The sequence below is a fragment of the Rhipicephalus sanguineus genome, chromosome 8 (genome assembly GCF_013339695.2).
Source record: "Rhipicephalus sanguineus isolate Rsan-2018 chromosome 8, BIME_Rsan_1.4, whole genome shotgun sequence".
In the NCBI taxonomy this organism is placed as follows: Eukaryota; Metazoa; Arthropoda; class Arachnida; order Ixodida; family Ixodidae; genus Rhipicephalus; species Rhipicephalus sanguineus.
The window spans coordinates 64,314,058-64,342,046 of record NC_051183.1 but is presented as its reverse complement, the minus strand read 5'-3'; the positions used below and the strand labels follow the sequence as shown (position 1 = coordinate 64,342,046).

Genomic DNA, 27,989 nt, shown 5'->3' with positions numbered 1-27,989 from the left:
ACAAACCCGTATACCCTTCAAAGTCATAGTACCTATTTTCTCAAAAGTCAATTACGATTTTCTGTAGTGGGCTCAATGCTTTGTGTCAAGGGAGTGAGCACGATCTCAGAAGCAGCACGTCATTGAGTGTACTCTCTGATGTGCGAGACCGCTGTTTCGATAAAATATCGCCGGGCCTTCACGGAACAAGCACCGCAGTCCCAGCTAAAGCCGGAAGGGCGGCTTTTAAAGAGCCCATTGTACAGTCTCTTGAGACAACTAATACAGATACACATGCAAGGTACCCACTACGCCATAAATCATCGTAATTTTGCTGGAGTAGCGAAGCACCCAATGTGCCATATTTCGTCATTCTTCGGAGCATCGTGGTACCCGCTACACATCTTTAGGGCGTTATGTGCACTTTGTGCTGTGGCTGATGACGATGAGGAATTGTGGCTGAGCCCTTTGTAACGGCTTGGAAGCATTCAACGACCGACGCGTTGCGCAATTCGAATTGTGTGACGCCAGGTTGTTATCTTACTATTCTGACAGGCTCTAATACACGTGTTAACACGATCCCTTGCCCGACATGACGCCTGTATAGAGTATTTTTGCTTAGGAGTTACAAGCACGAAAGTGCCACTGTGGTGGAAAGCTCGAATGCCACGCAGATGGCGCGGGTTATCCGATCCTAGCAATTTGTTCCTTAGTTCATTTTTTTTTCTTATTTGGCGCGATAGCAGTTACGGACGCCCGCGGCGGTGGACAACTATGGCGCCAAAATCGGCTGTTGTGATCTCATAACAGCTTTCGCTGTACGAAAACAGTGGCAACCACAGCAAAAGTCCACTGCCTGGACTTTTGCTATGGTTGCAACTGTTTTCGTTTTTAGCACAATTTAAACATATGTTTGCTTTGGAATTCCTGCCTTTGGTACAGGCTAATACTGTACCCTGATATATGTATATTTGCTCAGGTTGCATGACGTCAGTAGATCCGGATTGCGGAGTTTTCTCGCGAGCCAAAAACTATTAAAAAAATTTTGGTTTCACTCCGGAACGAAAGAATTGGCCGCGTATCTGCGTGCTTCGCTGCAAATGTCGTCTAAAGACGATAGAAGAGGCGCTGCGTGAGATATGAACACCATCTGGCAGTACGTCGGGAAACGTGAATGCTGTGTTGCGGGCTGGTAGTTCCGGCGCAGCAGCAGGCGAAGACCGGCGGTGACCAACGCGACCGGCGGGGACGCCAGCCAGCCCGACCAGGCGGTTTGGCGCAAAGCGCCGAAGCAGAAGAAACGTCCGCACTCAAGGAGTACTCTCCACGCACTCTTTTATATTCACGTCGCCTGGGTAAAACAGGATTGCCAGAGCGGCGCTGCGGTTACGTTTTAGTTGCGCTCAAAAGTACCGTTTTTCGTTTATGTTCCGACACACTGGTATCTGTTGCGGGAGCGATCCAATTAGGCACTGCTGCTGGAGCCGTTTCTGCTACGATAACGCTTGGTATAAGCCATATTACAAAACCTCCGAACCTGCTCTGGCAAGAGCATAAAATTTCCTTAGCTATTTGGCTGTGCATGCGCTAACCATATACAGAACCAATAATGTCAATAAGGGATGTCTTTGCTTCATACGTTCTTTAAAATAGTCTCTCTAATTTCAACGCCTGGAAAAACCAGTGTGGCATTTAAATGTCATTGCTGTCAGGCGGTGTATGTCCCACGTATATGAACCGAAGTAGAGGTACGTGAATGTACCGGGGTGATTTAATTCTCAAATACCAGCATTAATCAGCAATACTAGGGTCGCGACCTCCAATGAAGGCCTTGTGGAGCGTTGGCGGACTACGCTGCTCAGTTCGGGCCTGGACAAGCAACTCTGGGCGATCCAGCAGGCCGAGGAAGCTGCCAGGAGACACGGTGTCTCCATTAGCTCCTAGGTGGGAGCGCAGCCCAGCAATCTGCCGGAAATGAATAAAAGTTTTCTTCTTCTTCTTCATTTTCATCAAACTTCGGGGTGATAGAAAACATTTGACTATCTCCCACTAAAGGGAACCATGGGGGAATGCGAAGGAGCGCATGGGTCGACTTAAAGTTCCCTTCATCACGGGCACCTTGCCCGATGTTAACGCGTCCTTTCAAGTGGAGCACATCATGAATTCACTGTAGTTGCTGTCGCTGTTACACGTCCCGAGCTCTTGTTGGAGCACGCCACGCGGGTTCATCGCGCGTCTGCAGAATCTCGTTTCCCGGCGCCATCACGTGATTGCTGAGAGAGTGTAAGGGTGAGAGGCCACAGTGTCTTACTCAGCCCCTTACACAGGCCCGAACGCGCTAGCGCATGCCAACGCGTTCTGACTAGGATACAACGCGTTGGTTCATCGCGCATCTGCAGAATCTCGTTCGCCGACGCCATCACATGATTGCAGAGAGAGTGTAAGGGGGAGAGGCCACAGCGTCTTACCCAGCCCCTTACACAGGCTCGAACGCGCTAGCGCGTGCCAGCACACGTGGTTTTGTCTGCGTTACGCCAAGCTAGGACAACATACGGCAGCTCGGGCCCCTAAAGTGCTCTGCACGTATCATCATCAAAGCGGTCGAAGAGCAAGACGAAGAAGACTTCTCCTGGGCGTGAGCGCGCGCTCAATATTTTACAGATGGCTATGGTAGGTTTCAGAAAGCGGACGGTCGCCAATGGAACTACAGGCAAAGCCCAGCGCAAAAGCTGCTTCGCATCTAAAACAGATTACAGCATTTATTGGCCAGTTGGAGATATCATTTTCAATGCAAATACCATTGTGGTGACGTGAGAACACACTGCCAGAACTGCGAAGCAGCGCGAAGCGTTTCGACGCGCTAGCTTGCATGAAGGAAATCTATGTGCATTTAGAGCGGCGAAATACGGTCTGTGCGTTTTCTCTCCGAACCACCACGGTTTTCCAGTGGTTATGGTGCTCGACTGCTAACCCGCAGGTCGCGGGATTGAATCCCGGCCCCATTTTTGATGGAGGCGAAATGCCTAGATATAGGCTCGCATTGAAGACCCCAGTCGGTTGAAATTTCCGGAGCTCTCCACTACGGCGTCTCTCATAATCATATCGCGCTTTTGGGGACGTTAAACCCCAAGCAATTATATCATTTCCTCTCCTCTTGATAAGCATTCGGTGGCGGTGGTCACACGCTTTCATTCGCACATAGAACATAGTGCGCGGGGCGATGTTATCAATTTGGACTTTATGTGGAACCTGACGGCGACGCCGACGCCGACGGAAAACTGAGCTGAAATTGACCATATATGATCATGCGTGATACTTTCTGTATTTTCATGTGACGCGCCTGCTACATGTGTAGCCACCGCTTAACGCAAGCCGCCCCGCAATGTCTGAGAAACTTCGCATTGTTTTCAGATGGCTCTGTTAAGGCTTGTTCACACCGGAGGCGGAGCGGCAAAGCGGCCAAGCGGGCTTTTCAAAGCGGCGAGGCGGCGACCGCGCGTACCTGTTCAGACCGCACGGCTCTCTTGGCTGCCCGCGCGGCCGAAGAGGCGGGGCATCTCGCGATTTTGCGCGCGCGTGTCGCCATCTCGTGGCACCCTCTGTCTCTACCCTCGCCACCAGAGCGCCAGTGTACTCGAGCCGGCTGCGGAGACCTCGCGCCATATCTGACTGCTGCTTCGCGTGCTGACGCCTGTTTTACCTGTGATGAGTTCAGACGAAGAGGATATGCTCGGCCTTTTAACGGTCGCGTCCTTGCTGGCGCACCATGAAGGGTTGGAAGCGCAAGAAAATAGACGCCGCCAACGTCGCTGGTGGGTCCGTCCCGCCCTGCAACAGCGAGCTGCTATGGGCCATGCGGACGTTTTGTTGCAGCACCTTCGGTCTCGCGACATAGAGTACTACAGAGAGTGAGTACCCATCATTAACTAATGAGAGCTCACGTAGTGTTTTAGTGATGTGTGCAACTCTAAATAATAAGTTGTACGTGTTGTTCATGGTGTCTGGCACATGTGTTTATTCTGCAGCTATTTGAGGATGTCCCCGAGCTGCTTCGACACTCTGTTGGAAATGCTCGGGCCAAGGATCAAGAAGAGTGACACGAACTACCGAAAGGCAATCCTTGCAGAACACCGGCTAGCTCTAGCAGTCAGGCAAGGGTGGTTCATATCAGATGCATTTTGCGCGTTTAAGGGCTTGTATTGTTACGTCATGCATAGAAATGATTGTTTTATCGTCATCGTGCAAAGCGACTTAACAGGGCTGTTCCCGAGCAGTTTTTAATTTAGCGATGTCTGTTGCTTCAGGTTCTTGGCGGCAGGGGAGACGCTACGCTCGTCGTCGTTTAATTTTCTGTCGGTCAGATCGACGGCCTGTGTCATCGTCTCGGAAGTATGCCAGGCGATTTGGGACATACTTGGACCCATATACGTGGCACTTCCGTCAACTCAGAATGAATGGTCAAAGGTAACCTGTCAGTTCATGCTTTATGTGGTAACTGTCTCTTACAAATGTTGGCCTGTACTAATTACATTGTACATCAATATGTTTGCCACTGTTTAGTTGACATCAGTATGAATGAAACCTCACTATTATAGTTTCATATGTAACATCTCTCTTTAAAATTCTTTAAGCATCACAATTCGTTGCTTTGTATGACTTCAATTGCAGGTTGCGAGAGACTTCCAAGAGAAGTGGGATATGCCACACTGCCTGGGTGCCATAGACGGCAAACATGTGAACGTGGAGTGCCCAGCAAACTCGGGAAGCCGAGACAGGAACTACAAGGGTTCATTCAGCAAATCAGTGATGGCAATTAGTGATGCAAACTACAGGTACGTGTCAACTAATGTGGCTTTGTATGTCAGTAATTATAGTTTGAGTAGGCGGCCCAGTTTATAGCGAATGCTGTGTGAATTTCCAAATGGAGGCTCAGCCACCGGTCGGCATGGTTCTATGCTATCTTACCGACAAATTGTATTCCATGTGTACTGCTTGTATCAAGGCACAATTATTCACCATTTACTTCTTTCGTTTCCCACAATACAGTAATCAAACTGTACTTGCTGAACATGAGTCATTCGTGAAAACATAAATAGTTAGCCTAAAAATCAATATGAAAACTCATAGATCCCACTCATGCAAAAGTACACATAGTTTGGCAGTAATGAAAAAATAACAGTCAAGAAAAATCAGTTTTGCTGTACCATAGTTGTATGCTAATTATTATGCTTAAATTGGATAGATGCTTTGAAACCACTAATGTATGTTCTAACGAGTGTTTATCGCATTAACCGATATTGCTTATCAATTTGTTTAAATTCACACCATTGGAGTCCTGATAAACGGTGCCTGTCAAACATCAATGCTAACATTTAGAATGATTTTTTTACATTGTAGCTTCCTGCATGTTGAGGTTGGCCACAACGGAAGTGAGTCAGATGGTGGCATATTCAGTAGAAGCAAACTGCAACCCATGGTGGTTGATGGCACTCTTGGAGTTCCGCCAGACACAAGCCTTGGAACAATTGGCAACGTCCCGTATTTTTTTGTTGGTGACGAGGCATTTCCTCTAAAGACCTACATGATGCGGCCATATTCTAAGAAAAGTAAGTGGAGATATTATAAATGCACATTTTGTTTATAGTAGAGCCATGGTGCATCGTATTTTTGGCAAGTCAGCTTCATTGCAAGGCATATGCTTTCTTACAGGTCTTCATCCTGTTCTCACTGGGAGCACCACAGCTTCCACAGCCCAATCCTCCACTACACAAAGCAGTGCAACCAGCCAATTTGAGAAGCTGCACCAAAAGAGGATATTTAATTATAGGTTGAGCAGGGCTCGTAGAGTAGTCGAAAATGCTTTCGGTATACTCGCTCAGAAATGGCGAATTCCTCGTCGCCCCTTTAAAGCTAAAGAAGAAAACATCAGAAAAATTGTGTCTGCATGTGTGGCTTTGCATAACTTCCTTCTGAAGGAGTCGCCTGCTTCGCGAACTATGTATTGTCCTCCAGGCACCACAGACAGTGAAGACTGGCAAGGCAACCGAACAGATGGGAGCTGGAGAAGCGATGGTGTAGTCAACGGCGCACTGGCTACATTACCCGGCACAGGATGCAACTCGGCAAGGTAAGCACAGCTTAGGTACAAGTTTCTTTTGCATGCATCTAAGGTATAGCCGTATCCCAAACCACATTGGGAAATTGTTTTGCCTCAATATCACGATTGTCTCGAAATATCTTTTTACAGGCTTGCTTATGCCATTCGCGATAAGCTGTGCAGAGGTGGTATAGTTCTCGCATGATTGCGGGCAATAGCCAAGCTGTGCAGACATTTCATAACAGAGGACAGGCTGCCATGGCAGGTGAAACATGTGAAAGACTGCAGATGGTAACCACACAAGCAAGTTTACGCTTTATTTCCACAGCTTGGACAATATCACGGTACAAAAGTACTACCAAAGAGGTGTAAACAGCATGATACAAATTACCAAGCTATTTTCTAACGTTGCCTTTCCGCTGCCTATGCTTAATAATTGCGTACCAAATGGAAATTCGGTTCGAACTATGCATATCTGTATACAAACATGCAAACAACGTATTTTCGACAGAAATATAAGCAAAAACAAACAGGCAAAACCATCCGAAGTCATGTCAACCAACACGAATTTTTATTATGAAAACACAACTTCTGTTGAAACAAGGAACATTTTGGCATTAAACAAGGAACATTTTGGCAGTCCAGTCATTCTGAATTTTCTCGCTGCCTGGCCTCCTTCACCTTATTGTACACTAAATTTTGTACTGCATTCATTGTATCGAACTGGTCGTCTAAAGACAATGTACGGAGCATCCCAACTATGGTAAGTCCAAAACGGTAGAGGACATCTTTTTGTTGCTCTCGATTTTCCCGCGACGTTTTAAGGTGGCTCAGACATTCGGCTGCCACGTCCATAGATGTTGGTGTTTGTTCAGAAGGTCTGCAAATAAAAATATGTGTGTTTTCATAATGTCCTGCACAGAAATTGGTCACAACTTACGTCTTTCGGTTTCTTGATGTTCGACGTGACTTCTGTGACCTTGATGCACTGTTGAAAAACTTAAATTAATCAATGCATTTCCCATTGTTTGAACACACCATGTGCAGCAACAACAATACTGTCCTTGCCTTTTGTTCGCCTCCTCCACTTCTGTTTCAACTGTATCAGTCTCTGGTGGCCTGCATGAGCAATTGCCGAAATTATCAGCTGTGTAGCGCTTCACAACCTATGTGAAAATACTGAGTGCTTTGATTGCATACGTTAACCAATAGAAAATGCAAAGCCATTACATTTCAGAACTGTCAGTCGTTGCAGCTCGACGACCACTTCTCTCGGATGAGCTGCTGCTACACCTCTCCAGGTCCACTGCATTGTCCTCAAAGATGTCGTTGCACAAAAACTCGTCCTCGACTTCATCTTGGCTTGCGGCAGGTTCCTCAGAGTGACATTCTGACCTGCATCAAGTATAAATAAACTCCTTTTCCATGTGAACTCCAACAATGTCCTAATTACTCTTGCCACATGTGTACAGTTGCAGCCCAATGAGTTTCAACATGTTGTCAGAGCTCAAAGTGAGGTCAGCACCGCAAAGCAGCGCCAACATAGCAATATTTGCTGAAGCATACACTGTTTCTGCTACTGGTATTCTAAAAACCAATTTAACGTTTAGCAGCATAATAGTCCAGGCTTGGGGCTCCTTCAACCATGGACAACGTGTTGCAACTCATATTGAGAGCGACTGTAAGTCTTGCAAAGCAGGAGAAAGCAACTAGTCTCTCAAATTACACGGGTACAGTATGACATCACATACTTAAAAAATTTTTTAACGACGGATACACTATACGATTAATTTGAAGTTACTTACCCTCTGGTCTGTTGAAAAGTGATGTTGCTGCATATGCTGTAAGAACAGTTTGAAAACACAAAATGAGTGTACTCATCCACAAAATGCTGTGATTTCACAAGGCAGAAGTCAGCATATTTGGTTTCGTAGCATTTGACACTACGAACTATAAACGACAATCAATGAGCACAACCATGTGCAAACTAAGAAATTGGTGTAAGGAAACTTACATGGGCTCCTCGTACACTTTCTCCATTATTGGCAGCATCGCCTCAAAATGCTTCCACTTAACGGATGGAATGTCCTTGGCTGCGGCCCCACTTTTGCTTTTGTCCCTGATTTTGGTTTTCAGTTTTGTAAAGGTGTCTTTGAGGTTTTTAAACTTTGTCTGGCAAGTTGCAGCTGCAAATGAAGAAAAACATTTTACAACACAGTACAATGTTGCACAACTGTGCAACTCAATGTGAAGCGATACAAATAAACTTGAACTTGAACTTGAACTTTTTTAAGCAAAACTCAAACCAATATATAGCTCTTTTTTTTCGTGCATAAACTGTAGTGATTCGGCAGGCACACTCAACAAAAGTAACAAAAATAAATATTAGGCGCGCCATATTCTCTCTGCAATTAGACGCAAAACGGAAGAAAACGACACTTAATACATCTGTTTGCATTCACGTGTGCGAGTGTTGCACCGACCGCTGAGCTGTCAGAAATTGCAGAAAGGGGTTCGGCAGATTTAGCGTTGTTCGGTGTCATATCGAGGCTTAAGATAACACAAAGCTGGAGCGAGTCGTGCCGTCACCTGCTGTGTGTGCGGGCCGACGCTGCGGGCAAGCCGTCTGATACGGCGAGCGCGCCGAACTTTGCCGGTTTTTGAATACTGTTATATAGCGAAAGCGCAGTGGTTGTCCTAGGAAACGCGCAACTCCACAAGACTGTCGGACTTCATGGAGAGGTTTTGCGCATACAAGTTATAAGCCGAAATATCTCGTACTGGCCGTTGAAACACACGCTACGACGAGCCAAAAGAAATAAGCTCTATTAGCTGAGCGTAGCTTACGTAACAGCCGCTCGCAGATGTAGCGTCCCGAGAGAGTGCATGGAACTGCATAGATTTCGTGTTCTTGACGAGCGCGTCTTGCCGAGACACGGTGAGCTTGGCTGCAAAACGACGGCGGAACCAAGTGGACGCAACTTCAAGCGCCGGTCAGTTGGCTTCAAGTGCGGAGCCCAAAATGTGTTCACGTTCCGCCGCTCGCACGATCGTTCTGCGCACGCACACTGCAGTTCTGCGTGTTTGTGTGTTTAATTAAGTCACGCGCACTAGAGCTCCTTCTACGCGTTTATGTGTAAGTCGCTAGCATTCGACGGTCTCACCGGTGCGGAACGTAGATGCCCAGCTAAAATGCTATCAACGAGATGTTGTGCACTTACCAGTCACACCCAAAATCCGTCGCAATCTTCATCCATAGCTCCTTTTCGTACTCTACTTCCTTGTAGCGAGGCAGCGACTTGTCGTAAAGCAGGGCTGGGCAGGGATACTCAGAAAAGTATTCCGGAATACAGATATCGAAATGCATGGACTGGAAGCCTAAAATACAGATACTGAGATACATTTGCCTTTAACGTAACGGGATATTTCGGAGATACTTTTGTAATAAGACGAAAAAAGTATTCCGGAACACAGTTACAGCGATACAGATGCTGTAATACTTTTTTCATTTCAAGGATGCTCATACTATGCAAAGACACTTATTAGTGCAGCATGATGTTGTAATTAAAGTTACAGCGCATCGAAACGTTCAGATCATTTATTTATTTATTACAGTACCCTCAGCGCCATTAAGACATTGCAGGTGAGGGGGGGCGGACAAAGTACATAATTAGTAATAATGACATAATTACAAGTATCAATTGCAATAAAAATATACTATTTCACAGCAACAGTAACAAGGATTGGACATTGAAATCGACATACTTGGCGAACAAACTAAGCTATACTAGAAATAGCACACTTTAAGCAAATCACTCGAATCACTGAAGAATTTCTTCTCGTGCACTAATGAACCTCAGTGAATTGAGAAAAGCACACATTTATTTTGAAGATCTGCTTTGCTAAGAAGGCTGTGTAGGCTTCTCAAATAGGCTGTCTTCTAACAGCGTCGGTTCAGACTCAGCACAAGACTCACGAAAGAAAAAAAGTGTGTCTACTGCTGAAGGCGAGCACAAATTCGTGTTATAGTGAATAAATACCGCCTTCATAGCCGGATTGCCCTACAGCGTTGCGATATCTCTTCTCGAGTCATCTAGATACCGAAACACTTTCGCCCTCACTTGGGTTGTTCTGACTGTTCAGAATCCGAAGTCGGTCCCCATCTTCGGAATCCTCAGCCGTCTGACCCTGTCGGCTTCAATGAAGCTGTCACCACCACCGACGCTACCAGCACCCATTTCAGAAAGCCGCAACAGGCGAAGTCGGCTCCGGCGGTGGGGGAGCCTGCTACCACAAAAGACCGTTTCGTGCATGGCATGAATTAGGAACGCACCCTGACATTGGAGAGGTGGCTGAAAGCGCGTCAAAAATAGCCATCTTCTAGTCACTTCGGCCGCGACTACAAGAACTGCTTTTGGAAGTGTCGCCGCTTTGAGAACTGAACGCCCGCGAAGCATTGCAAAGCCTGTTCCACGGCGGTATCCGCGCCGGGGGTCGTAATGGCTTGCCACCCGAAAAAAATTAGGCGTGCTGCACTGACCTTGAGAGACAGCGACTTTCGTCGGCAGAGGCCGACAACACTGCCCCCGCGATTCTGCCGTCTGCGTTGTTGCGCGCTTTACCACATAGACCATTCTGTGCTTGAGGGGAAACCATCGCCGCCCTATCTGTCGGCGACCGGCGGCGCTCCTTTGCTTGTCTTGGCACAAAAAAAGAAAAAAAAACGTCATTTCCCCATTGGAAACACGCCTCAACTCATTTCCGACACAAAAAACAATGTAACGAGATACCAGTGTCCTGCATAGTATCGCGATACAGGCGATACATCGTAAATGTATTTCACTACTGAGATACAAATACATTTTTCAAATGTATCTCGATACAGAAATACAGAAACTCAAAAGTATCTCTGAAATACTATCGCGATACTCTTGTATCGCGATACTGCCCAGCCCTGTCGTAAAGCACCGGGTACTGCTTAATAGCATCTAATAAAAGCTCCGCACAGAGCACAGCCGTTTGTTCAGACATGATGGACGCCATTTGCATTATTTCAACCGGATGTGTACGTCAAGGATATACATCAGCGCCACCGCCGCAGTGCGTTTTGATTAGCTGCGGCAAAGCGGCGAGCTCGGGCGGGCGGCAAAAAATCGGTCCGGGAGCGATCGGACTAGCCGCCTCGTTTTCCGGCCGCTTTCGCCGCCTGGAGAGGAGGTTTTCCCCGCTTTGCCGCTTGGCCGCTTGGCCGCTTTGCCGCTCCGCCTCCGGTGTGAACGAGCCTTTAAGGTTTTGTGCACGTCGCGTGTAGCCGAGTTATTGCTAGACCTAACGCGAGCACAGCGATAACACTGGAAGATTCGGTTATACGAGCATATAAGCCGACGCGTTTCACCGGCGATCAGATTACCAACGACCAAAGATTTGCGCTCGACGCTATCGTTGCACTGCGTGTGTTTCTTCTCTCTCTGGGCACAAGTTCGCGCAATTAAGCGCTTAAATTTAACCGGCTTCAGTTCGTGTTCTTCGCAGTCATGAACACGTGACAATATAATTACTATTGCAATAAGAAAAAGAGGCCTTCTCGCAGCGCCAGGAAAGGTTCGAAAAAGACGAAATGAGGCACGACTCGCCGAATTCTGGCGGGTCGTGTCAGCCTTTCATCTATCAGCCCTCAGGCGTTGGCCTCCGTGTGCTCTTAGTGATAGCGTGAGGCCCTACGAATAATAGTGACATCCTTAGTTGCGTGCTCAGTTTGATTCTTTTTAAGGTGCCATATTGTTAAGCGTGATCTGTCTGTATTGCTGGCGATGTTCGTTAGCTGACGTCTCCAATGTCCACAATTTTCTACCGTCGTGATGTTGTGGGATGCATTTCTTTAATCAGACATCCACGAACAAGTATCAAACAAATATTATAATCTTAGGAAGCATATGATGGTTCGACGATCATATAAATCTATTCGCAGCAGTAAATCTTTTCATGGCATACGACTGAATGGCCTTAGTTTTCCCATTTCCAACTATGCAGAGAAAGGAACCCTAAACGAGCGAAAACATAAGAAATGGTACACTCCAGATGCATATGTTGTGGAGGATGAAAAGTTAGTATTAATTATCGCAGCTGAGCTCCAAATACATGTCTTGCAGCTTAGGTACTGGTCCTTTCCATTACATAAGCTGGGTTACGATCTTTATATAGGTTGTTGTGGCTGTTGGTATGTACGCACAAACTTGCAGATGAGTAATGCAGAAAGCCACAAAATGGTGGAAGGGTTATGAAAGGGATAACTGACAATCAGCCGTCTATAGCACGAAGCCACTCTTCGGCCATAGGGTGTTAAAAGGGTCTGTGATTCGTCCCTTTTGGGAACTAATGGGGCTGCCACAACCATTAATCGCTTTAAGAACTAACGGCACTGGGTCTAACAGTTAGTCCTCATGCAGCTAACTGTTAGCCCCACAGATCACCTTAATGGACTATCATTTAATCCTCACATTTACACCTTACCGGGCAACTATTAGTCTCCAGAGATCACCTCAATGGGCTAACATTCAGTTGTGAGATTTACACCTTACCGGTCAACCGTTAGTCCCCACAGTTTCACCTCGCCGGACGAACGGTTGGTCCACACAAATACTCCATTCAGATGAACTTTTTATCTCCAGTTCAAAAGACCCGTTTATCCCCAGGAATTATTTTCTGCAGTTACTCTCCGCAAGGCATCATACGTTTTCCGCGTGTTTTTTTTTTCGCGGTGAGCAACAAATGGCGCGCAAAAAAAACACGCGAAAAAATATTTAGTCATGATTGTATCACTGCTTTCGCTGTGAATGCTACAACGCAAGACAAAAGTCAGACAATGAAATGCTTTATTTTTCTATATACACATGAAGTTTCTGCTTTCTTTCATTGAATTCACTGTAAAATGTCCAATACAGGTCATGCCGCGTTGTCATATCTCGTGCAGTCCTTTTTATGATGCTGCTCCAACGGAAGCGATAGATTACTGGCATTGCACTAAACAGCGCACACAGCACTATGCACGTTGTGGACAACGGGTGCATTTTTCAAAGCAAAAAAAGATTGCAAATAGTCATACGTGACAGAGAGGATGAAGACGCACGCACATGCCAATACATGCAATGTGAAATAAAAACAAACGTCTAAAATATGGCATGCAAATAATTTCATCGTGATGTCATACATCATAAAAGACGCATTTCGAGCCACATAGCGAAACAGCTCAAGGGCGGCAGCCGCAGCCATCCCGCCGAGGCGCCGCCAACCGCCGCGCCGCCGAAGAGTCGGCGAGTTTTCTGCGGGAGGCGTCGTACAGCTTGAGCAAGCCCGTCAGCCGCCGTTGCCGCCACGAACCTCGAGCAGAAGAGCGAGCGAACGCGTGGCTGTCGCCACGAACGGCGGCGAGGTGCTTGCGAGCGAGGGACGGGTAAGCCGATGGTAATGGCGACCAATTTCCACATAGTTCCGAAGCACAGCTATAGTCGGCTAGCTGAAGCCTCCCGCCAGCCCTTGCCGGTGCAATTCAAGTGGGCAGCATACAATCGAGCTCGGTGCCGGCCACCGCAATGCGTTTTCGACGAGTCGCAGCGCAGCGGTGACGCCTCTGCCCAATATCGCGAGCCCGAAGCTCATCACCGCGGCGAATCATTGATGAGCGGGCGTCCGGGCGCCGGCAGCAAATTTCCAGGCGGTCACAACGCACAGGCGAGCACAGACGCCGAAGCTGGCCTTCGCAGTGCATTTCATGCGCCTGATATACAATATGGTCGAGCCCGTTGCCGGAAAGCGCGATGTGTTTCGCGCATGCGACAGGTACCGCAGAATAAATAATGATCACTTAGTTGTGAAAGAATCCAGCGCTGATTTCTGCCCAGAGCCAGATTGAAATCATGGGTCCGATAGGCCTACTGTCTTCTTGGCCGCCATCCCCAGCCAGTGGCGACGCAGTGCCGTGGCTACGCCGGAGATACACAGCGCGACGTCGCGACGTGTCTTGACCAGCTCCAGACTTCATGAGTGCGGCGAAGCGTAAAAGCAGCACCATACGCGCATCCACGCCGAGGCGTAGTTCCTAGATTGTGGAACTCTCCAAGCGCAACACAACCGCCAATACGCCAGCACGAACACTAGTGGGAATACTGACACGAGCAAGGAGGACGGTTAGTTGTCTTGAGAACGGTTTGCGCACGGAACGTATCTCTGCACACGGCCTGCATCTCCCGCATGGTTGATGGTTCCTTTGCAGACTAACTAGTTTGCACACGGCACGCGTCCCTCTGCGGTTGCTCCTTCGCAGTCTATCCGTTCATCGCGCGTGCCTATTGGGCTCCGTTACTCCTCATTCGTGTAATTGTGCCTCAGAGTGCAGAAGTCTAAATCCATGCGGGTTTCTCAGAAACGAAAGCTTCTTAGTTAAATAAAATTCGGCCCGGTCTAAAGCTTAGAATTTGGTTTTAAGGCACAGTTTTTCACGGCTATGGCGGCGTGTATCGTCACGTAGCGCGGAAACTTAAAATGAGGCCGGCGCATTTTTGTAATGGTTTCTCGGTGATGCTTATCATCGATTTTGTTCGCTTGTTCTAGGCACCTAGCTTCGCCCGCGTTGTGGAAATGGACCATTAGCTCAATAGGGCCATTTTGAGGACAGAGCAGATGATCCGGTGAAGTATGACACCACCGAGGCGAGCTTGTTACAGCTGTAGCCACGCCGCAATAGAATATTGGAGCAGGACTGCAGCATGGCTGCAGAATCTCGCACATATATGCGTGCGGCCATTACTGCACTAAACATTAACTGAAAAATGTTCACTGCACATAGTGAAGGCGTGGCGCAAGGAAAAATATATTCACGAAACTTCCACATTTTACAGCGAAGCTGTATATGCCTAGGCGAAACCGAAATTCCTCCGTCGTATGTGCGCAAAAATTCCCATTGCGTATGTGCCACATAACCTGGGCAAATCCCACGCTCACCGCTGGTCCACAAAATTGATGATGATGAATCAACTTTTACTGAGGCCAAATATATCGATGGTGCACGCAGGCACCAGACGGGATGGTTACCTAGTCACACGACCCATATGTTCCCAGCAGCTCCTGGCTCCTGTCCGTCAGTGCAAGCTGAGTCGGTAGGGCGGGGCTGGATAACAAGGTCTCCCACCGCTCAAGGGGTTGAGGCTGTTAGGGGGGGGGTTGAGGGAAGGGGTCTTGAGTTCTGTGCACTCTGCCAAGATGTGCGGCAGGGTGCCCTTTTCTCTTGTGCAAAACGGACAGAGCGTATCGTGTTCCGCAGGGTAGATGCGGTTCATCAGCACAAGATGCGCAAGCGGTCCTGCCTGCACTCGACGCAGGACCGTCTGTTGTTGCCTGGTCAGTTTGGGGTGCGGTTCTGGCAGTCTGCACCTTTCCTCTCGGTACATCCGAGTAATATCACGAAAGATGGTAACCGGGTGCGGTAGCTCTTCCCGCTCATGCTCGACCCGGATTGACATTGCTCGGGCGTGGTATTCGGCAAGGGTGCTGCCTGCTACCTGCGAGTGAGCCGGGACCCACACGAGCTCTATGGCTCTTCCCGGAGGCTTGCACTTGGATAGAATGGCTCGGGCCGCGGATGAGATTATCCCTCTGCGGAAGCTTCCGTAGGCTGTCTTTGAGTCGGTGACCACGGTGTCCACGCTCAGATGTGCGAGTGCAGCGGCCACGGCCGCTTCTTCGGCAACTACGGGGTCTGTTGTCTTTAGGGACGCGCTGACGATCAGCCTGTCTTTGGACGTAACCACCACCATTGCATGGTCACTGTTTTTTTGGGGCAAGGCATCCAGAAGGAAAGACGCGGGCGACAAGCTCCAATTAACATATCTGAACAGACGTAACCAATAACTGAAAAACAGTTTAATGAGCCGTTGGGAGTCACCCCGCGATAAAAGCCCGGGCCCCACATTCTAGCTGCGCTGGTTAATTATCTGTGCAGATTGCTTAGGCGGTGATTTTTATTTATATATTTTTCTTGAAGGCATGTCAACTCTATGCGTGGCTGAAAATGGATTTATTATGAGTTCGCTTTTCACGTCCTTTCCGAAAGCTAGCATTTCGGGACATTACAATCAAGGGCCAAAAATAACAAAGGATCTGGGCCACTTCAGCAGCAACGTTTGACGCGAATGGTTCATTGTCTAGGTAAAGGCCCACGGCAGACATGCTTTCTGAAAGAATTATTTGTCGCTGGTTGGTCAGTTTAAGCGCGTGCAGCTACTTCACGAAAACACAGCGAATCATCGAAGTTAGCGGAAGACAATGCACAGTTGTGCGCAGTAATTGGTGTGCGAATTTTTTATGTTCGCGACAGTGAAATTTCCACGAGAACGAACAAAAATCGCTTCCCTGGCGATTTCGTTATTGAGGGGTTCGACTGTATCACCAACACGAGACGCGGCAAGCCGATATGTAATGCTTATACTTGTCCGTTATGATGGAGAACGCACACACGTTTCACAAACCTGTGTGCATGTGTGGAAGGGGTTCTTGACAGTTGTCACGTGATGATTGATGTGCGCGACGCAGACCTCACCGATTCCGCTGCTTGCCTGTTTTTTTCGGTGTCTGACGGCCAGTGAAGTCGGATGCGGCCTATACGTTGAAGTTGCGCATCGCCATGCTCTTATATTTGCCCAAGACTCCGCACCTGCAATGAAGTCCCTTGCTGTGGATGACACACTGGAATCCCATGATTGCAGTGGGCTAATCGACCCAGGTTTCAGAAAGTGCTAACACGGAAATTTCTTTGAGCAAAGCGTCTTTTTCGAGGTGGTGCACGTGCGCGTGCACAGACTGTATGTTGAGAGTAGCGAGCGTGAGGGTATTGTGGTTCTGGCACCGAATGAAGGTGGCAACCCAGTCCAAGGCAATATCTAGAGGCCTAGTTGCTAGCCGGGTCATGTCGTCGACGGTCTGTGTCGATAGAGCCGGCGGCATGTCGGAACCTGAAGTCACCTTTTGCGTTGGTGAGGTATAGGCCGTCGAGGCTAGTAGCCCTGGGAAGGTCTGCGCAAACTTCAGTCGTTGGCGCTTATCGTGTCCGAAGACTACCTGGGCATAGGTGGCCCTTTGTGACTTTTGTATAATTATGGCATTTGCTTGCGCAAAGCGAAACTGTTCCCCCTTACACGAGATGTGGTGGCGTATGTCATGGTTGTGGTGGTTCGCAGTCCCACGGGCACTCATTTCAATTCTATTGAGGGTGTGCGGTAGCCATGTGCTTCGTACTGGCTGGGACAACAACGCCTACCGTTCACGTTGTAAAGTGACGCGCAACTCGAGATAGCGCACTGCCTTGCATGAGGTACTGTCGGCCGCAAAAGTTTGCGGGATGTGCAGCGCATGGCGGAGCGACGGAAAACTGCATTGCTGCGTTACCTACCGGGACGCAGCGGGTGTTGAGGCCATCGACCTCGGTGATTAGCGACGGCGCGTTTAGAGAACGTCCCTTTGCCGGATCTAATCGCGGAGGCCGGGGCCGATAGCCTCAACACCTGCCGCGTCACGGTAGGTGACGCAGCAATGCAGTTTTCAGTCGCTCCGCCACGCGCTGCAGATCCCGCAAACTTTTGCGGCCGACAGTACATGAAGCATACCATCAGCGTTGAGGGGCAAATCTGGCCAAACGTGTCAAGGCACTTGCTTGCTTGCTTGTGTGTTTGTGCGCGCGATATTCATGCAGGCGTTCCATTGCTCCTAAGAAGATGCTCTTGCGTGGAAGTTATGGCATGAGGCTTCTGCACCTTAGGCCCAGGGTACATATCCAGCGCTCATAACATAGTCAACGCATTTTTACTTCTGTTTATCCGGTGTACGCACATATGCACTTCACTAGGGTCAGCGGTGCCTATGTGACGTAACTAGCGGTTATATGACGTCACTCCTGTATTGGTGACGTCACATCGCGAGTTGGATCAGCCCATACGGAATCACTTGTGCCAGCTAAGCAGTGAAATCCACTATATAGAAAAAGACCTGCAGGCAATGTGTTTCAGTGGTATCGCAGTTATGAATTTTGCTGGGTTCAGGTATTTCTGAATTATGGAAAATCTTTTAACACCGCAAAAATAATTTGTGAGTTTTTACGTGCCTAAACCACGCATGCCGTAGGGCAGGGCTCCGGAAATATTGACAATCTGGTGTTCTTTAGCATGCACTGACATTGCACAGTACGCAGGCCTTCGCTTCCATTGAAATTCGAACGCCGTGGCAGGGATGGAGCCCACGACCTTTGCGTTAACAGCCCATTACCGTAACCGCTGTATCACCACGGTGGACAGCAGTTAAAAAAGACAAAGAGCAAATGTAGCATATGGGACACAGCGTACCGTCTTGCGCGGCATACCTGAAATATACACCCTATGTTCGCGCCGTAAGCATTCAACACAAGGTCTCTTGCTCCTCACAGTTGGTTCTTCCTCATATCGGCATAATAATCTTCTTTGGACGAGAGATTGTCGCCGACAGCTGATGTCGGCTATGCTATTTCGCCTTGCTATCTTTCACTCCCAAAGCCGTGCGTTGTTTCTAACGCGGGCGTCGACCACTTCGAGAAACAAGGGTGCTATGCAGGATGGCCCGAGCTTCTCGGGAACACGAGTTTGCACCGAGCTCGCACTGCGGCGGTCATAATGGGAAGACAGTAAGGAGCAGTCGATAGCAGCTTTGATAAAAACGGCTACAAGAACGAGTATGGCGTCACAAACGTGTGGGCCCTCCGCGGGGAGCCCAGTATTTTACCACAGAGCCATGCCGGTGATTGAAACTGCTTTGCGAAAAGACCCTGCACAGGGTCCATGTCGCGAAGGAACCACCTTAACATATGTATTATGGTGTGGTAGAAGAGTAAAATAACAACGAGATGTTTCACGACGCAATTCTGTAACCAGGTGTCACACAATGCGAAGTGCGCAACGAGTGGGTCGTTTGAATTATTCCAGCCTATTACAAAGGGCTCTGGAAGAATTCTTCACCGTAATCAGGCACAGCATCAACAAAGTTCACAAAATGGCTCAGAGGTGTTTAGCGGGTACCACGGTTCCCCACAGAATGACGAAAAATGGCATAGTGGCTGCTTCCCTACTTCTCAAACATTATGTTGATTTATAGTGTCGTGGGCTTCTCGCAAGTTCACTTGTATTGGTTGCCGCGGAAGCCCATGAAACCCCCATGATTCATTTCCTCAGGGTCTCAATAAAGTTCTTTCCGACTCTCTCTCTCTTTCTCACGTTAACCTATGTTATATTGCGTGGTGGGAGAGCGAAATAGCGACCGGGCGTCACACAAGGCGAATCATGTAACTTGTGGATAGTTTAAAGCTTCCAAACCATTGCATAGGGAACAGCGATAATTCTTCATCGTCATCAGATGTCGCATTAACAAAGTGCACATAATGCCTTACAGATGTGTATATCTGGTACTTCGCTCCTCCGCAGAATGAAGAATAATGGTGTCGTGGTGCTTCCTAGCGTCCCAAAAATTTTTATGCCGTAGTGGGTACCTTGCTAAAGTATTTGTATTAGTAGCCCCAAGAGTATTTACAACGGGCTCCAGAAATTCCGCTCTTCCAGCTTTCGCTGTGAATTTGCCGCGCTTTCCGCGCAGGCCTGGCGTTTTTTTAGATGCGAAGCAGCTTTTGCGCTGGGCTGGGTCCGGGGTTCCACTGGCGACCGTCCCATCTAGCATAGCCATCTGAGCGCGCGCTCCCTCCAAGGAGGTCTTCATCCTCTTGTTCTTCGACTGCCCTGATGATGATACATGCGAAGCACTTTAGGAGCCCGGGCTGTCCTAGCTTGGCGTAACGCAGACAAAACCATGTGTGCTGGCATGCGCTAGCGCGTTCGGGCCTGCGTAAGGGGCTGGGTAAGACACTGTGGCCTCTCCCCTCTTCCATTCTCTCAGCAATCATGTGACGGCGTCGGGGAACGAGATACTGCAGACGTGCGATGAACCAACGCGTTGCATCCTAATCAGAACGCGCTGGCACGCGCTAGCGTGTTCGGGCCTGTGTAGAGGGTGGGTAAGACGCTGTGGCCTCTCCCCTTACACTCTTTCAACAATCACTTGATGGCGTCGGGGAACGAGATTCTGTAGACACGCGATGAACCCGCATGGCGTGCTCCAACAAGAGTTCGGGACGAGTGACAGCAGCAGAAACTACAGTGAATTCATGGTGTGCTACACTTGCAAGGACGCGTTAACATCGGCCAAGGTGCCCGTGATGAACGGAACTTTAAGTCGCCAATGCACTGCTTCGCATCTCCACATGGTTCACTTTAGTGGGAGATGGTGTAATTTTTTTCTGAAGCGATTTCGATCAGTGTCGTGGCTGTGTGGTAAAACACCCGTCTGCCTCGCAGAATGCCTGTGTTCGATTCCCGCTTGCGCCGAAGATTTTTCTTCTTGATCTTTTAGCTTGCATACAGGGTGTTTCAAGAAATGTGTCCAGTATTTTCTGAAAATCACAGAAAGGAGGTATCTGCGTGCTACCTGCGGCGTTACCTTCACTGTGGGAGAGGGCATTTTGAGATGTGTACAAACTATAATTACGGCAGTAATTATAGAAATTAAGAAAATTAACTTTTTAACCAGTGGAAATAAGTGGTCGAGTCAAATGAGCGAATGGAAGCCCGTCCTGAAAATAGCCTATAGCCGCTTTGAAATTTTTGAAAGGCGGCCACTGGTAATCACCGCGGAGCGATGAAATCTGGCTCATTTTGCTGGCGATACCGAAACCTATGCACCAAAAAGCGCGTCTGCCATTCACTGCGGAAACGCCCTCAGTGACGACACCGTTTCCCTCGCACTGGGAGGGGGGAGGAGGAGGATAAGCGTTGCCACGAAACGAAGTATCTAGATCAACGGATGATAACGGCGCTAGATTATCCTCCTCCCCCCTCCCCGTGCGAGGGAAACAGTGTCGTCACGGAGAGCGTTTCCGCAGTGAATGGCAGACGCGCTTTTTGGTGCATAGGTTTCGGTATCGCCAGCAAAATGAGCCAGATTTCATCGCTCCGCAGTGATTATCTGTGGCCGCCTTTCAGAAATTTCAAAGCGGCTATGGGCTATTCTCAGGAAGGGCTTCCATTCGCCCATTTGACTCGACCACTTCGTTCCACTGGTTAAAAAGTTAATTTTCTTAATTTCTATAAATACTGCCGTAATTAATGTTTGTGCGCATCTCAAAATGCCCTCTCCCACAGTAAAGGTAACGCCGCAGGCAGCACGCAGTTACCTTCTCTCTGTGATTTTTAAAAAATACTGGACACATTTCTTGAAACACTACTGTATATCTCACTTTTTTACTCATAATCAACGACGCTGCCAAGACGCCCACACAGGAATTTCTGCGAAACGACCTCGCTGTCGAGTCAAAAGGAAAAGTATGAGCTCTAAAATAAGATATGTTGTGTATAGGCCCCAGAGTTGCCCGTTCCGCTTATAATAGATGGATTTGGGTTTCCCCTTTCGGCGAGTCGCTTGTAGAATTGTCCAGTCGCTTGTCGCGTTTTTTGGGGGCATATTTGCATTTTTCCAGCAAATTTGGTTGTTTTAGTGATCATCACGTTCACCAATAGCGCGTTTGTCGATGACTTTTCGTAGTTGAGTGTTGAAGTCAAAGATACTTCGGGGGAATCAACAAGTAACGGTAATCATGAACTGGGAAACGTTCATGCAACCGAATAGAGACTACCACGGGGACACTTTTAAAAAGGAAATATGTGCTTTCTTTCACAGTTGCTCATATTTTCGCTGTGCACAAAATTTAAAGTGATTTTTGAAATCGCCTCGTATTTGAGTGACAGGTTTCTTGTTACATAAAAGTATTTTCAAGAATGGGAGAAGTTTTTAAGTTTGTGATTCTTTTGGGCTTCCTGTGTGATGATTATTTGCTTGCTAGCTCGGGAGCATCAGGCAACTCTGATGCACCCGTTGTTAACATCAAAGGGCATTGTCGCTGTGTTTAGAAAAAAATTGGCCGCGTATCTGCGTGCTTCGCTGCAAATGTCGTCTAAAGACGATAGAAGAGGCGCTGCGTAAGATATGGGCGCCATATGGCAATACGTCGGGAAACATGAGTGCTGTGTTGCGGGCTGGTAGTCCCAGCACAGCAGCAGGCGAAGACCGGCGGTGACCAACGCGACCGGTGGGGACGCCAACCAGCCCGAACACGCGGTTTGGCGCGATGCGCTGAAGCAGAAGAAACGTCCGCACTAAACTAGTACTCTCCACACACTCTTTTATTTACACGTCGCCTGCGTTAAACAGGAATGCCAGAGCGGCGCCCCATAGCATTTGTACAGTGCAATACAGAACCGGGAGAGAGAGAGAGAGAGAGAGAAATGTTTTAATGAAAAGCTGGAGATGTTTGCCTGGCTATTCGCCTGACATGCTACTCCAGGTGCTCCAGGGTGATGATTATGATATATACACTGATAACCACACATACATACATAGACTACACTGTTTACAAAGTTTCGGTCAGGCTTGTGGCCCGCAAGAAAGTCAGCAGCGCTTTCGTTGCGCGTAACGCACAGGTGCTCTTTTGCCATGGGCCCAGAATGTGCTGCAGTTCTAAGCACGAGTCCTGTTGAAGGTGCAAAGCCGCCTTCAGAGAAAGTCTTTCTGTTGCGTATCGCCTGCATTCGCAGAGAATGTGTTTTAGGTCTTCTAGGAGGTTACATTGAACGCACAACGGCGAGTCCGACAGCTTGATTTTGTTCTTGAAGTAATGAGTGTAGGCGACGTTAAGTCTGATGCGGTGCAAGCATGTTTCCTTTTGTCTGTTGAGGTCTCGCGGCATATCGAAGGCACACGATGGATCAATTTTGTAAAGAGGCCCATACTGGTGACTGGCATCTGTCCAGAGGGATCGCTGGAAGCGCCATGCATGTGCCGATACAAGTGTCGCCGCGTCTTTTCTCGAGAAAGGTATTTCAACCATTTCTCTCGAGGCGTCATGTCCAGCTTTGGCAGCGTCATCAGCCTGGACGTTACCTTGTATTCCGTAGTGGGCAGGTATCCACTGTAGAACAATGCGGTGATTCAATTCGCAGGCTTTATTGCATAGGCGTTTGATGTCCATTACGAGCTGTTCCTGCGTGCTTGGGGAATTCAGAGACTGTAGCGCCGATCTTGAGTCGGTGAAGATGACCCAAGACTCGGCTGTCTGGTCTACGATGAAATTAAAAGCAGCCCGTAGTGCGGCTAGTTCGGTGGCTGTAGATGAAGTACGGTGACTGAGAGTGGCACAAATGGTGACATTGGCAGACGGAATCCATACCCCAATGGCAGATGACGTAGGCGTGACAGAGCCGTCAGTGTAAATATGACGGTGAGCCTTGTAGCTGTTTTACATGTGCTGCAGAGTGAAATGTGTTAGTGCTGGTCCGGGTGTGCGCCTCTTGTTACTGAACCCAGGCACGAAAGTGACTATTGACCACGAAGGAATTTTCCACGATGGCTCCGCAGGCATTGACGTGCTTTGATAATGCAGCGGGAGTAAGCTCCGTACCACAGGTCCGCTGTCTGAAGCAAGCGGATGACCTGGCACTCTGGTGGCATAGCGCAAGTGGACACGAAGAAACTCCTGCTGTAGGAGCACTGGAGCTGATAGGCGTCTGCTTTCGACAAGGGTTTCGATAGTTGATGTATTTTTTGGTAGGCCAAGGCACACCCTCAGGGCTTTTGCTTGAGCTCCAGTGAGTGTTCGTATGTTGGTTTGGGAAACGCCATGTAGCGCAGGAAGGCTGTATCGTAGAAGACCTTCGCAGAGAGCCATGTACATTCGCAGCAGGGCGTTTACGGAGCAGCCCCCGGCGTTGCTCGATAACAAGCGGGAGATGCTCGCGTATGACCCAATTTTTTCCTTTAATACTCGAACGTGGGGCGTCCACGTCATTAGCCTGTCGATTGTCACTCCCAGAAACTTATGACTTGGCACATATCGAATGGGAGAATCTGCTGCCTTTAACATATAGCGCGAGACATCACGCCTAGTAAAAGCAACGGCGGCACTTTTTTCTGGTGACATCATTAGACCTCGTGCGAGTAAGAATTTCTCAATTGAATTGAGAGCTTTCTGTAACCTTGCTCGTAGGACACGTCTGTTGCGACCACTGCTCCATATACAGATGTCATCTGCATATAGAGAGATTTCGACCGATGCAGGGATGCGTTTCTCCAATCCGATGAGGGCGATGTTGAATAGGGTCGGACTTAGAACACCACCCTGTGGATCTCCTCGTTGCACTGTGTGCGGGGTTGTGTCACCTTCTTTCGTGGACATGTAGACTGACCGATCGGTGAAGTAGTCGCAGATCCAGCGGTACATACGACAGCCGACTCCAACAGACTTCAGGGCGTATAGGATAGACTCGTGAGTCACGTTATCGAACGCTCCCTTGATGTCGAGGAATACGCCGATAGTGATGCTGCCTCTAGCTTTGTTGACTTTTACGCAGTTGATAAGGCTAATCACATTGTCGATGCTGCTGCGTCCCTTTTTAAAACCTGACATTTGTGGAGGGTATGCATTCATCTTCATGAGCAACCAGTCCAAGCGCATCAATACCATCTTCTCCATCAACTTTCCCACGCAACTGAGAAGTGCAATGGGACGATAGGAGTTAAGGTCCGTTGGAGACTTGCCAGGCTTGAGAATAGGGATGACACGAGCTCGTTTCCAGCAAGGTTCAAGACGCCCACTCTCCCAGCTGGCATTGAATATGGCAAGAAGGCGCATCTTCGCCTTGTCGCCTAAATGCGTTAACTCGACGTAGCTAACGCAGTCAGGTCCAGGAGATGACGCCTTGTTCACCAGTGCCAAAGCCCAAGCAACTCCGCGATCGAAAAAGGTTCATCCGCTTCAGTGGTGGTCGGCGTCGTTGAAGCCTCTTTTGCTGCACGAGGCGTAGTTGCTAGCGCCACTACTGCAGTGATCTTAGAGCAGAAGGCCTCCGCTATTTCCAACTCGCTGCTGTCACAGGATAGTGCAACCGAACGGAACGGATGCAGTTGGGTCGGTGGGGTTTTTAGGCTGCGGACAATGCCCCATATTCTAGTCAGTGGTTTTCTGGGGTCAAGTTTGGAACAGAAGGCCCGCCATTGTCTCCTGTCTAGCTTGTCCAGGTGACGTTGGATTTGTTTTTGCAGTCGCCTGGCATCACGAATGTCATCTGCAGACAATGTCCTACGAGCACGTCTTTCAGATATGCGGCGAATTGCCCGGAGCCTCTCATACTCGGCGTCGATCGTTGAATGAGTGCGAGGTGGTTCCAGATGTTTCGTGCTACTTTGTTTTGCTCGATTTAGCGCAGCAACAAACTCCTCATACGTCATTCCAGATGGGTCTGACTCTTCGATTGTGGCGTTATATACCTCCCAGTTAGTGCAACGAACCACTTTTCGTTGTGTGTTCCGCATAGGGCCCAAGGAGATGTAGGTTGGCACGTGGTCACTGCCGTGACTTTCGATGTCTGCAAACCAGGTCGCCGTAGACATGAGGTGCGCGGAGATCATGGTGACATCTGACGCGCTGCATCGGTCATTCTTGTAGAAGGTTGGCTGCCCGTCGTTAAGAATCGCCAGGTTATTGCGATGAGCTATATCAAATAGGCGCCTACCGCGGACTGAAGTCCTCCTACCACCCCAGGCAGGGTGATGCGCATTGAAGTCCCCAGTTAGTATGTGTGGTCCAGGTGTTCCATCTATTATGTCCTGCAGCCTGTCCACATCAAATGTAGCTCGAGGTGGTATGTATGCCCCAATCACCGTGAAGGCCAAAGTGTGCCACTTCACTGTCACTGCAGCATATTCATTGGATGCATCGGCTGATATGCGGTGAACGTTGAAAGTTAAGTCATTGCGAACAGCCAAGAGAACTCTGCTGGTATCTACTCCTGTCGGTGAGACTGTGATAGTGTATCCAGAAAGGCGAATGCCGCTGCGCACTCGGGACTCTGAGATGGCGATCACCGGGAAGCGGTGCTTATATACAAACTGTCTGAAGTCGGAGAGACGACAGCGGAGGCTGCAGGCATTCCATTGAAATATTGTTGCCTTTTCTCTAACGTTCTTCACACTGAGTCGTTGGGCCGTTAACGCCATTGTGCCAGAACAGGAGAAAGAAAGTCAAGCAGCATCAGTATAGACTTAGCCACCGGAGAGGACATTGGGGTGAGGAAGCTGCGCACAGCGTCGACAATCGCAGATAGCAATGAGTATATGTTTCCATGGTCTTGTCGAGCGCTGCACTCGCGTGATCCACGCCAAGAAGTTGGGGTCCGTGACTCTTTCGACAGGCCAGATTAGCCATCCTGAGCACCTCGTATGTGAGGAGTTGGAGCTGGTGGGCAAGTCGGTAGAGATGGGAAGTCATTTGTGTCGTCGATTCGTGGCGGATTTTTTGGCGTTCCTTTGTCTGCTGTGGGCGTCATTACTTGGCCACCACCTCGGGGTTTCTGTTGCTGGCGTACCGCATATTTTGCTGATTGGTAACCAACGTTGTTGTTCATCTTGTAGTTATGTATCTGCTTCTCTTTACGCAAGATGGGGCAGCGAGTAGACGTAGATTCATGTTTTTTCTTGCAGTTAGGGCACTGTGGCTCTTCGTTTCCACAGGTAGATCGGTCGTGGTTGCCCCCGCAGCGTGAGCATCGTGCTTGTAACCTGCAGGCACCAGCAACATGGCCAAAACGCTGACACTTGGTGCACTGTCTCGGAGCCTCAACGTACTTGTACACTCGGTAACGTGTGTAGCCCAAGATGACGTACTCTGGAGCACTTTCGGTGACAAACACAATGCGGACGTTTTCTGACGATCCTAGTCGCCTTACTGACCTGACGGGAGCTCTTTGAAGGAGAGCAGCGAGAATGTCCGCTTGATCAAGGTCTACAGGAACTCCCTTGATGACGCCTACTCCACAGTTGGCCGGTCGTGGCTCGTAGGCTTGTACAAGTACTCCAGCAATGCTTGATACTTTCAGTAGACGTTCAGAAGCTTCTGCATGGCGAGTATCGACAGCCAGGAGATTCAAACGTTCATTCGGTGGTACTTGCAGTACGCCATCTGGAGCTGCCTCTTCAAAGGCTGTCTTCAATGCTAGTGGATTGAAGCGTGTGATAGTTTGCTCAGGGTTCCTTGGCTTGAATATGATGGTCAAGTTCGGCTTAGGTGTGTTTTCAGCGGGCACAGAATTGGGTAGCATGAGCGACCTTTTCGATCCGCGGCAGCGTTTGACAGGCGGTACATCAATGTGTTTTTCCGAGTCGTTCGAAGAAATCACGGTAGCATCCATGTATGTAATAGTAGCAGAAGATTCTGACGTGTCAGAAAAGTCTTCATCCTGACCTTCAGGCAGATTGACATCGAGACAGGAAATGGTCTCCATGGGAGGACCTTGGTCAGGTGGTAGCGAGAGATTCGCAAAATACGGAGTATAGTTCTGACCTGTAGCCGTTGGAGGCTGCAATCCAGCGCCAGAGGTTGACCCGATGTTGGTTACCGCCGCTAACATCTGCTGTGGTTGGTCTGGCGTGGTACCTGGCTGAAGCTCAGGAGGCTTCGTAGGGGGCGGTCCCGGGGGCCCCGCACCCCTTGCTGGGATCATGTCCGACGCTCAGAAATTCAGTGTGCAAGAGAACACGCAACTGGAGGCACATAAAATAGGAAAAACTGCACGAAGACGAGCGAAGCAGCACAGCCACTCCGCAACTTCTTCTTCCTCCATACAGAACCGAAACCGAAACACAACAATGAGCTCGTGAAGAGGGCACAGAGGAAGGCAAGTTTCAACGCAGTCGCATTTTTCAGCGCAGCTTAAGAAAGTAGGGTCTTTGGAATTACGTGTGTATG

The 27,989-nt window shown here is 48.8% G+C and overlaps 2 protein-coding genes and 1 long non-coding RNA gene across 3 annotated transcripts; 2 read left to right on the top strand and 1 right to left on the bottom strand.

Moving 5' to 3' along the window:
• The first annotated feature begins 4,286 nt into the window (after positions 1 to 4,286).
• Positions 4,287 to 4,716, top strand: LOC125759670 (uncharacterized). The gene is made up of 2 exons (XR_007417290.1): positions 4,287 to 4,443; positions 4,648 to 4,716. It is a non-coding gene; the product is annotated as an uncharacterized LOC125759670 (long non-coding RNA).
• A 597-nt stretch (positions 4,717 to 5,313) lies between these two features.
• On the top strand, positions 5,314 to 6,110 carry LOC125759669 (uncharacterized). Its single transcript, XM_049418712.1, has 2 exons — positions 5,314 to 5,585; positions 5,689 to 6,110. Exons 1-2 carry the CDS (start codon positions 5,342 to 5,344, stop codon positions 6,108 to 6,110), a joined length of 666 nt encoding a protein of 221 aa, XP_049274669.1. The 5' UTR covers positions 5,314 to 5,341.
• A 20,332-nt stretch (positions 6,111 to 26,442) lies between these two features.
• Positions 26,443 to 27,744, bottom strand: LOC119403280 (uncharacterized). The gene has a single exon (XM_037670226.1). The coding sequence runs from the start codon at positions 27,742 to 27,744 to the stop codon at positions 26,443 to 26,445; it is 1,302 nt and encodes a 433-aa protein (XP_037526154.1).
• Between the last annotated feature and the right edge of the window lie 245 nt (positions 27,745 to 27,989).

Coding starts and splice junctions, on each gene's coding strand:
- LOC125759669 (XM_049418712.1), top strand. CDS start 5,342: ATGCTAACATTTAGAATGATTTTTTTACATTGTAGCTTCCTGCATGTT. Junction 5,586..5,688: donor GCGGCCATATTCTAAGAAAA/GTAAGTGGAGAT, acceptor GCTTTCTTACAG/GTCTTCATCCTGTTCTCACT.
- LOC119403280 (XM_037670226.1), bottom strand. CDS start 27,744: ATGATCCCAGCAAGGGGTGCGGGGCCCCCGGGACCGCCCCCTACGAAG.